General features: G+C 45.2%; 1 protein-coding gene across 1 annotated transcript; it reads right to left on the minus strand.

Moving 5' to 3' along the window:
- Positions 1-1,285: 1,285 nt before the first annotated feature.
- On the minus strand, positions 1,286-5,844 carry LOC120026833 (teashirt homolog 1-like). The gene has a single exon (XM_038971544.1). The coding sequence runs from the start codon at positions 5,842-5,844 to the stop codon at positions 2,404-2,406; it is 3,441 nt and encodes a 1,146-aa protein (XP_038827472.1). The 3' UTR covers positions 1,286-2,403.
- Between the last annotated feature and the right edge of the window lie 5,840 nt (positions 5,845-11,684).

An 11,684-nucleotide genomic window follows, 5' to 3' on the forward strand; every position in this document is an offset into this window, starting at 1 on the left:
CCTCACAAGTCCTAATTTTAATGACAATGTCCTTTATTCTCTATATTTTGGCAAGAGAAGTGACTAAGCCTACTGTATATACCCATTTCCTATGGTAACTTACATTTGAAGCTATTCCTACTGGGATTAAATGTGCTGAGCGTCAATTCTTTGAGTTCTGATTTTCTCAAATAGTCAGATGCCATTGACTACTGATCTCTGAACTTGTGGAGGACAATTGTTCTGGTCTATCTGTGATGGCATAGAAACTAATCTCATACTGTAATATACAATGTGTATGTAACATTATTTAATGAAATCATTGGATTGGGCAGAGGATATTAGATTTTGCTATCATCAAAACATTAAGTTTAGTTCTCTACCGGTCACACTGGTGAAACTATGATACTATTTAACCAATGAATTATGGCACATGACATACGCAACATTTATGACTATACTATGACACCTGTCATTACCAATCCACGACATTCAAGAGATTCATAATATTATTTGATTGACTGATGTGTACGCTTTTGGGAAACTATTTGTCCGTTCAAGTAAAAGAGAGTTTGAGATGATATATTCTCTCTCATACCCAGTATTGTTATTTTTCTCTGTGGCCACAACACATAACCGTCCCGTAATTGAGTTGAAAGGGGTAAATGTTTGATTCCTGAGGCCCACGAATCCCCCCGGAATCCAGTGTGTTGCGTGCGAGTCAAAGCTATGCAAATCTGCTTAACTGTGCCTCCCGATGTTGCCGTCTGCTCTGCAGGTAGCTGCATTGGGCCTTACTTATGATTACAGCGATTTACATAGTCTAAGCGCTAGGACTGCGCTAAGATCATTAACAAAAGGGGAAGGCCGTCACCAGAAACAGCAAACTGCTATGAGAAGACAGAGAAGCTTAACAGGCGCTGTTGTGCCAAACCCACAAGTTTCTCGACTCCATTGTCACGTGAATCTCTTCAAAGTGCAGCTTGTTGTTTGTTGGTCCCTGTGACACATTACCTCGTTTCTGTGACTTCATTAATGCTCATTGGTGTGTGTCATCAAGAGGCTGACAGACAAAACACACAATTTGACAGTCAATATGAGTGTCTCTAATCAGTGATAGACAAACTACATATGAAAGGTCATGTCTTGACCACTTAAAACACAAACATTTTTCCGAGGGTCAGGTTATCTTGAAGCCCGAGAATTTACATATCCATTACGAATAAATAAAATGTATGTTTTCCTCCATGATGCTACATAGCCTTATTGAAAAGAAATCTCCAATTTAACAAAGCAGAATCCAGGTTTAGAGTTTATTTTACAATTGCAGAAAAAAAACAATACTTTCATGATTTAGAGGATAGAATTCTGAACAGTATTAATGATAAAACATTGAAATGTATAATTTATTGTGCATTGCATGTTTATTTTAACATACAGTACCATGCATCAGAAGAGATGGCCATGTAGTTATATTTAATCATGTAAACCACAACGAAGGACCTACTTTTCATTGAAAAAGGACATGTTCTGGCTCTACAGTATATATATATATATACTGTATATATTTATACCTATATACAGTACATAGTTATTTATTTTTTCCATATTTTCTATAAAGTGACAATATAAAAATGCACACAGTACAAAGAATGTTGAGCTTCTGCCAATAGCAAGATATGTTTACATACATTTACACATACTTGCTGATCATTTATATATTTATCAGTTTTAAAACTTAATTTACAAGTTGAAACTGAAGCGGCACACAATCATAAAAATACAACTGGTATCAAAGCAAATATGGCAATACCACCAGTAAATAATACTTGATTAGTTAAACAAATATGCAGAGAAAAGCTGAACATATTCATGAGTATTCTGTTCTTTCTGCAGTTTGTCATTAGGCCTACATTTCATCCTTTAACATGTTCTACCCCATATGCAATTTTGAGGTGATCAGGAGAAGTGAGAATCTAAACGTTGAAATATCATCGTGCCATGGAGTTTATTTGAACAATCCTAATGTGTACCTCTTCATAGTAGCCCAAGTGCAGAAATCCTTCTTACTTTTTCTCTTAAAATGTATTTTCAATATGATTAGTTGAAAACAACAAAAAACCTTCATATCAATCATACATTTTCAGAATGTGTGTTTGTGTCAACATTTTTTTTAAACGTTGGTTTAATCTTAATTCACTGAAAAACATGCACAGACAAAAGATCCTAAAGATCATAGAAACGATCTGCTAAATGTGTGTTGAAAAATAAAAGACAACTGAAATCCAAAACAGAACATGGCCCAGTTTTATGACAGCAGTTACTTCGGACTGATTCCGAAGTCTCAGTTGAGATGCAGTGCAGTATTGAGATATAGTGCAACGATTCAGTAATCAGTCATGCCATCAGCTTTCTCCACCTCATTTAGGCTTTATCAAACTTTTCTAGTTCAGTGACAAAGATGAGGTGGTCCTCCGGCGACTTGCCATGTGTTTTGCTAAGGTGAAGCTTGACCGCGTGCTTGCTGACAAAGGTCCGATTGCAGAGCGTGCACTGAAATACAGAGCCTGAGTCTTCCTCGGTAAGTCCCAGGGAACTGAAAGTCTTCTCTGTTATCATTCTGGTAACTGCCTGCTCCTCCCTAATGTGATCTATTGAAAGCTTGGAGAGGTCCTTCATGCTGAAGCCTAAGTGGGACTCCAAATGGTTTATGTAAGAGGAAGGAGTCCTAAACTGAGAGGCACAGTCACTGCACAGAAACAGGGGCTGGCCCGAGTCAATGTTCTTCAGGAATTTTGTCCCGCCTGTCCTCCTCAGCTGGTACTTCACGTTGGCCAGCCAATGGGAGATAGTGGTCAAGGAGAGACCGGTGAACTTGCAGATGTGGACCCGCTCCTGGGGGCCAAGGTCAGTCATGACGAACTTGCCGTCAGACGTCTCCCGAAGACAGGAGGTAAACTGGGCCTGAAGGATGAGGAGGTGCTGAGGATTCCAGTTGGACTGCCGGCCTTTCCTTTTCTGGACTGCAGAGAGCTCCTCCAAGCCATCCTCGAAGGCGCTGTTGTCCGCATCAGATTTCTCCGAGATGGAGGACGGAGTGGAGGATTTGGGCGTCAGACGGCCAGTCAGGTTCTTGACCATGTCGGAGATGTCCATCAAAGCATTTTGGGACGACAGAGATTCAGACAAGCTTGAGAGGATGGGTCTGTTGCTGTTATTGGTATTACAGTTGGTAGTGCTGTTTAGCGTAGTGGAGGTGCTGTTCGCAGTTAGTCCGTTAGTGACTTTGGATTTCGTCAAGTCCATGGGCTGGTCATTGTTGTCATAGAATCGATTGATTGACTGAACTTGTTTGACCTGAGTGGAGATGTTCATGGGCTTCTCCAGCATGCTGTTACTGATCTTGTACAGCTTCGACAGAGGATCTAGAAAGGGTGTGGCCGTCTTTGAGGCCTTTCCCAAGTGATTGTTCATGATGGACTGCAACGCACTGAGGGGGTTGACAAAAGGCTGCTCCGGTGAGTGATCAGTGATGATTCCCAAGCTGTTACAGCTGTTGCCAACTGCCGTTTTTGGCACGTCTGTTCCGTTCTTCGTTGACAAATCTGCTTTGTTGTCTTTTGCCTCTCCCTCTCTGCTTCTAGGCTCACTCTGATCCTCTACGGCAACGTTTTTCCCTGGCTTGTTGAGGCCATCCACCTTGGGTGAGCCCTTCCTCTCCTTGGACAGTGGAGAGGGTGACTTGGCAGATCTCGCTTTGCATTTATTTTCAGAGGCCTTTTCCTCCTTCTCCTTCTTCACAGTGACTTTCCCTGTGACTTTTTCCACCAGCTCTTCCATGGCCAACACATTGTTCTTGTGGCTTGGAGGTGGGGAAGGGCTGCTCGGAGAGTGGATCAGATTGCTGGAGTCAGAGGACATCATCTTCAAGCTGCTAGTGCTGAACAAGGGTTGAACCACATGGACACTCTGCATGGAGGACTTCAAAGACCCATGGAGCTGGTAGGCAGCGTGGATGCTAGGGTAGCCAGCACCACCCCAGGTGGGCGTCCCAGTCTGGGCCTTGATGATTGCACTTGACACAGTGAACTCTAAGGACTTCAGGATATCCACACCTCCTTTGGGAGTCTGCTCTAGGTCTTCCTCTGTGAGATACTTGTAATGTCCAGCCTTGCCTGGTTTCTCGCATTTCTCAGTCGGATCCTCTTTCTCCTCTTTGATCTTCTTCTCTGGTTCACTCATCTTCATGTTCTCCTCATGCTCCTCCCTTTTCTCTTCAGTGGAGGAGGAGTGCAAGGGAGGAGAATCAGGCTGTGACTTCACATTGGGAACCGGGAGTCGTGTAGAGGTCGGAGGGAGAGGAATGGACTGTATATTTTCCTCAACCACAGGGTCAAACACCAACTGCTTCCCCTTTTTGGACGCTGAGTTGGTCACTTTCAGAAAGTGTCCTGTGACCATCATGTGGGCGGTCAGTTGTTGCAGGGTGTCGTGGGAACTCCCACACTCCATGCATTTGAGGATCTGGGCCTTACGCGCCTCAAACTGCCAGGTGTAACTGGCGCCATTTTGGTAGCCGTAGCGGTTATTTGCTGTGACATAGGGGTTAACCACTTTCTGGTCTTTTGAGGTCTCTCCCAGGTGTACACCAGGTGTGTTGTGGACAGACTCCGGTGAGCATGGGGACACCAAGTCCTGAAATGCTCTTTTTCTGGTAGGGGGCACCAGCTTTGAGACGAGGGCTGACATGGGTTCTTTTAGAGGCACTTTCTGGTAGTGTTTCGTTTTGATCATGTGGACGCTCAGGTCCTGCAGGGATTCAAAGGAGTGTCCGCAGTACATGCACTTGAGCACCTTTTGAGCATCCTCCTTTCCTTCCATCTCCATGAGGGAGCGCTTACGGGGCTTGGACCACCTCTTTCCCCGCTCCTCCTCCTTGTCTTTGTTGTCATCACGGTAGTGGCCTGACTCACTCATGTGCACCGTGAGCCCCACCAATGTGTCATAGGCTCCGCTGCAATCCTTGCACCGGAACTTGCTGGCACCGGTGAATACCGGGCCGTAGAGCTTGTTGTTCTGCCGGTACAGCTGCACAGTGCTGAAGAGGCTTGGCTCGGGGAGGAGATTGTATGGTGTATGCTGAAAAGTTTTGGCCAAAGCTGCTTGGTGCCAGTCGTAGGCCACTCCACCTGTGTTGCCAGTGTTGGTAGTATTAGCGGTGCTTGTAGCACTAGTGTTGCTGGTAGTGTTGGTAGGGGCAGAGGTGCCACTGCTGCTGTTGCTGTGGTTATTATTGTTCACAAGGCTGTTAGCATGACTGTTAAGGATAACGTTGCTCCCCTTGTGGCTGCTTCCATTGCTGTTGCTGATCACACTGCTGACCTTGTTGCTGTTACTTCTCAGCATGTCCATGGTGATGCTGGACCAAGAGGCTTCAGAGATCAGGTTAGCATAGACGGCTTTCATCTGCGCCAGGCTGTCCTGCAGAGACAGGCCGTTGGGGACCTTCAGGTGTTCTACTTCTCCTCTGACTGCCTCTTCCTCCTCCTTATCAAGTCCGTCCTTGGAGGGAGTACTCTGGAAGTCAATAAGCTGGTCGCTGGCATCACTGAGCGGAGAGGCATAGCCGGCGTCTGGGTTGGTCCCATTGCTGAGCGGGGAGTTCTGGAAGCTGAATCGGTCCCCGGCGTCGTCATCCTCGTTGCAGAGGTACTCGCCGTCATGGCCGTCTAAGGAGAGGCCGTCGTCCTGCAGGTGCTCCTCATCGATCTTGTCATCAGCCTTAAATTCCTCCTCGTCCCCATAAGCTGAAAAACACAAGAGGAGAGAAAAAGGGACATCAGCCAACTCATTGGGGCAGAACATTCCATCAGATGTGTATAAAGATTCTTGATGTGTTTATCCCGTAATGTGTGTTTGTGTTTAACGTGTGTATACCATGCATGTCTGTATCTCTGAGTGTGTAAGAGTGGGTGGGTGTAATGACTCTTAAAATATTTTAGTCAATAGTCCTGGCGGAGGACGCAGCTTTGCAATTATAAAAGTGGCAAACATCCATATCTTGACGATGATAGATAGTCCCCTACACTGTGCAGCCTAACGAAGGTATCAAACAGTATGGCTCAGCAAGGGTAAAGGAGAACACAGATGAGCAAGAGGAATATTTCCCCTTGAGTTCAAAAACTAGGGACACAAGCACAATTCTACATGATGGAAAACCGGTTCCCAAAGCAGCAGATGCATATTAATCAACACTGAGAGTCTACTGCGTTTGACAAAAAAGGTCAGTAGCCTACATTCAGAATGTTATAACTTGTTTGTTGCTTTGTAGTGCTTTTATGTTTTAACTGCATGCTATCATACACTCTATATGGATGTATACTGTTGAATACAAATATACAAAAGAAAGTTGACAGTCTTAAATCCTATCCATTTCAAATATCCAAATGATTATGACTGCCCAGAAAAAAAGGTGACCCCAACAGTCACAAGCCAGTTCCTGTACTAAAATGGCTTCCTCTCTTCTAGATGGAGGGCACTGACTCTCTCTGACTTTGAACCAGTCTCTGCTGCCACTGTGCCACTCACACCCTGCCCGTGACGTGTGATATAGCGATAGCGGGTGAGCGTGCCAGGCCCTCGGCTGGGATGGCATAGAGTTGGCATTGGCAGTGGAAGTCCTCACAGTATGACGCGTGGAAATTGCCGGTGGACATGACATGCCATGTTGTCACCGTCCATGCTGTACTAGTTCTCAGGGAGTCAAGTGTGCCGGCTGGCGGGAAGAAGGGAAACAGTGTTACCCACAGAGGATGGGGGCGTGAGTTCTGAGTATACTTTCTCCACACAGAATGACTGTCAAGGTTATACCAAGGTTCCTCTACATTTAATCATAGTACTAAATCATAGTATTAAAAAAAAAAAATCTGAATTGAGGAAAAACTACACATTTGACCTATACGTTTATAAAAAATAAAGAAATGTTTTCTTCAACACCAAAAAGATGATGTAGTCCTTATGTGGTAGTTCATCAGATAAAGGACGATTAAATGTTTAATGAGTAACAACAGCATGGCTATGGTATGTGGCTAATGAAATAGCATTTTCCTCTGGATTTGACACTTATGTGTTGCCAGCCTCGAAAAGAGAATAATGGAACTCTTTGTCGGGGCACAAGATGAGAAAAATACTCCATCCATACCATTTACTTAATGACCATTATAGAACGGGACCGAGCACTTAACAAGGCACTGCCTGTGTTGATCAGCTGCCTGAGTGGTTATCTTTAATGGCAGACAAACGACATGGGATTCCAACCCCTGTAGCTATGCAGGAATTATGGCAGAAATGTTACTTTGAGAATACGCCTATAACCAGCGTCAACTGTCTCTCAAGTATAATTCCAGGCCCTCTGGACTCCGAGACAATGTCAGACATCAACTTTATCTAACCTGCACTAAGTAGCAAATTAAGAATTGTAGAGGAATGTATTTCCAACTGTCAAACCTGTTAGAATTTTGCAATATTATGTAATGTTTCATTCAATATGAAAATGTGCTGCACGGTAATCGTAAAGGAGAAATACATCGAGAAAAGGACAGAGAGAAGGAGCGAGAGAGTGAAAGAGAGACAGAGACAGACAGATGGAGACAGTGCTCGGGCAGTTCACCTTATCCTCTCCCATAAGATGCTTGTCCAAGGTGCCAGTATCAGTCTCTAGCGAGGAGGCAGATGTGCTGTCAGCCCCAGAACAGCGTGTTGCCGCTCAGGCCCATAATCAGAGAAGACATAATACCTGATGTTTGTGAGCTGCCATTTACTGCTGCCTGGGAAAAGCTGGAGGGCCATAAGCAACTGTGACTACGGTGTGTGTGTGTGTGTGTGTGTGTGTGTGTGTGTGTGTGTGTGTGTGTGTGTGTGTGTCTCAATCTCTCTGTGTCTGCGTGCGTGTGCTGGTATAAATGTGTACGAACATCCATCGCTGTGCTAGCGTGTACTGAATATGTGTACACGTACACACAAAAGATAATACTACACTATTGCTCACATAATACCTGCAATCTATCTGTCCAATATTACAACTATGCCTACCCCAGAGCCCGACATTACACGCTTTCAAAAAGAATCAAATTCAAGCCAATGTCAAATGTCGGTGTATTGTCAAGAGCATTCCGTATTTCATTTCATTGGAGCGTTTGGTTGAGTACCTCAAAGCACTGAAAACTCCCCCATCACGCTTACTCTCTCGCCGTCTCTAAATAGACCATCACGCTAAAGAACGCACACCACCCCCCAAAAATTTAACCGTCTCTACTAAAGTTACCCGTAGCTCTTAATGAGTGGAATGGGTAGAGGGAACGCCTTGACAGAAAAGACAGACAACCTGACACCTCTTAAAAATAAAGTCAGTCTTTTCCTGCACACACCTCAGCCCAGACCCCCCACCCCTACACACACACTTCCTCCGACATCCCCAGTCTGCTGCCTCCACCTCGACAGCCATCAAATCAAATCGTATTTGTCACATGCGCCGAATACCGTGAAATGCTTACTTACAAGCCCTTAACCAACGACGCAGTTCAAGTGTCAAATCATGTATCAGTGTCAGGTGTTCGGGTCAGGGTGGTGGGTGTCTGTGTCCACAAACAAGACGTTTTTTCTAAGCGAAAGAAGAAAGAAACAACATAGAAGTCGGACATTTTTTCTTCTTCTCTCCCTCCTTTTTTTGCCATCTGTGGGGGAAGAAAGAGCTCCTGGTGCCACCGGCGGCTAATAAGGCAATCAGAGATGGGGAGATGCTGACACTACTCGTTGAGCCGCCCGCTTTCAAGCTTCACTCAGAACAATGGAGAGAGGGGGAGGGAGAGGGAGGGGGGGGGATTAAAATTGGGCAGGGAAGGAAGGGGGATGCTGTTGTGGTTGTCAGTCAAAAACAGAGAGAAAATAAAAATAAGCCCACTTTGTGCTGTCATGGAGAATGGAAGAGGAAAAGGTTTGTAGCAAAAAAAGGAGGAAAAAAGGTGCATTTAGGAGTTAGCTGACAGAGGTGTGAGCAGGAGAGTTCGTCTGTCTATGGGTGGGTCTGAAATGGTAGAGGGAAAGTATGTGAAATTGACTGTAACCTGAGGCAGCAAGATACAAAGTAGAAGGTGTGCATTTGTATGTGTGTGTTTGTGTGTGTGAGCGAGTGTTAGCTTGTAAGCATATATTCCTATCTATCCACCTGGTGTGCTAGGGAGATATTCTGTGTGCATGCATCTATCAGGTGTGTCCCTGTGTGTGTGTGTTAGTGTTGCTCTCACTACATTCATGTGTTTTTTGTATCTGACAACCCATGTGTGTGTTTGTCACTAAGTGTTTGTGTCAGTGTCAATGACATGTGTGTGTGTGTTAGTATGTGTGTGCGCGCAAATGTGTGCGTCAGTGTGTGTGTCAAACACAGAGGGGACGTGTGACGGCTGTGGAAAGGAGAGGGAGAGCAGGCCATCTGCGTCCAGAGACGAGCCTGTCACTTTGGCCCGGGCTTCCTCCAGACAGGTGACACCTCGGCAGGACACTACCGGGCCTTTGCTGTCACACACACACACACACACACACACACACACACACACACACACACACACACACACACACACACACACACACACACACACACACACACACACACACACACACACACACACACACACACACACACACACACACACCACCCCTAAGTGTATAGTACATAGATAAAAACAGACGGACATTCTCACAGTCGCTCACACGCAAACATGTACAAGCCTTCTCTATGCCAAGCTCAAATCTGTGATATAATACTACATTTATCAACAAATTGTCATCTGTTATAGCCAAGTATAAAAACAACGTTCGTACTCTCACAGTACTGTTTCTGCATTGTGTCTATGGCACAGAGTTTGTGATACCATGCACAATGAATTCCCAACTAGCTGTGCTTCCTCTCACACGCACTACTGCGTTGACATTCTCAAAAATTACATCGGAACAACTTGAGAATCAACTGCTTCAAAACAAAGTAGATGGAAATGAAGTTTTGCTTTCCGAGAGAACCGGCAGTTTCTCTCTGCATATGATGTTATATTAGAACGTCTGAAAAATGGAGTCATTTCACATACTGTATATTTCTCCTTGCTCGTTTCTCTTGTGCAAATCTGCCACTTAAACCCATAATGCTATCTGTCATGGGACGCTGAGGCTACACCATTTGGCTGGTGTCAAACTTAACCAAAAGCCTTCGGGAGAGAAACAACGTGAGACAGGGAGCGAGTGCAGTTGAGCGCGAAGCAGCACCACCGAATTGCAACTCACACACATGCCACACACACACCCCTCTCAACCCTCCTTATTTATTTACTCTGTCTCTGAGAAGAGGACCAATCCCGGCAGTCATTTGTGGTGCTAATGTCCAATTCCGCCTGCTCTCACTCCTCTGATTTAGCCTGTGTCGGGCTCTCTGCTATTCCAGACGGGCAACCGAGTCGCCGTTTAGACGCCCTTCAAAATGGGGGCTGAAACGTTGCGAGTCGTATTCCTTTCTCCCCGCTTCGCTTTGTCACCGGCCCCTCCGCTGTGATGGCTTTGGACAGGCCTGATCAGTGTGTGTCATTTGACCTGCATGGTGTATGTGTGTGTGTGTGTGTGAGGGAGAGGGGGACAGTGGGACAGGCTGTAAATAAAATGACATTATTATTTCCTCTGTCCTATCATGTAGAAAAGCCAATTATGGTAATGCAGAGCATGTCAGGGAGAATACAACACAATCTCTTTCTCCCTCTCCCCTTCTCTTTCTTTCTTCTTCTTCTCTGGGACAGCCACTGCTGCACATGCCGGGGTGGTGTGATCCTGTCTGTTCCAAGCGCTAGCGGGCCCGATGCTAAAGCAAGCTGGCGTTTAGGCCTAGTGCCTACGTTCCCTAAGACTAACTGAGGAAAAACTGCCAGACCTTTTCATTTACGTCTGTGTGTAAAAGGGTCGACAGCATAGGCTTCATTTCGAGATGATTCTCAGTTGTTCTCTTTGTAAAACATAGGGCATCCTATTTGTTGGGCATTTTATTTACTGTAATGGTGAGGACATCTTAGTTTTTTTTTTTTTACTTCTCTCATGACTGCTGATGGTATACAATCTCCTTTAAGAAATAATGAAGGTATTATTCAGCAAGCAAAGTTTGAATGCTATTTCGGGTGTCCAAACCAATTTGCCCCTCAACATGCCCAGGCACAATCTACAGCAGGGAAGAGCAATCCCAGGCCCCGTCCCTGCAGGAGGCCTTTTGGTAGGCAGTCATTGTAAATAACAATTTGTTCTTAACTGACTTGCCTAGTTAAATAAATAAATTCTGATTTTACCCCTCTTTTTCCATCATACAATCCTTGCTTAGGGAGTTACCCTAAGCAGGGGGGGGGGGGGGGGGGGGCTTTGAAGTTCTGAGGCTTGTTTTACAGACTCCACCCACCTCTCTCCAGTATAACGCCCCCTCCCACCTCTATAAAGTGGCATTGATTTGTGTTGCCGTGGATTCTGTGGAGTGGTCGCTATAAATTAATATATGCTTTTCCCTCAACTTCCTCTTAGAAAAGTCTGTTCACAGTTCCACGCCCCCCAATCCCCGCCGCCCATGTGGAATAATTAACCATATGGCACAATACCTGCGGGGCCTCCAATAGCTGGTGTACTGTTCCAGC

This window comes from Salvelinus namaycush, chromosome 32 (genome assembly GCF_016432855.1).
Source record: "Salvelinus namaycush isolate Seneca chromosome 32, SaNama_1.0, whole genome shotgun sequence".
NCBI lineage: Eukaryota > Metazoa > Chordata > Actinopteri > Salmoniformes > Salmonidae > Salvelinus > Salvelinus namaycush.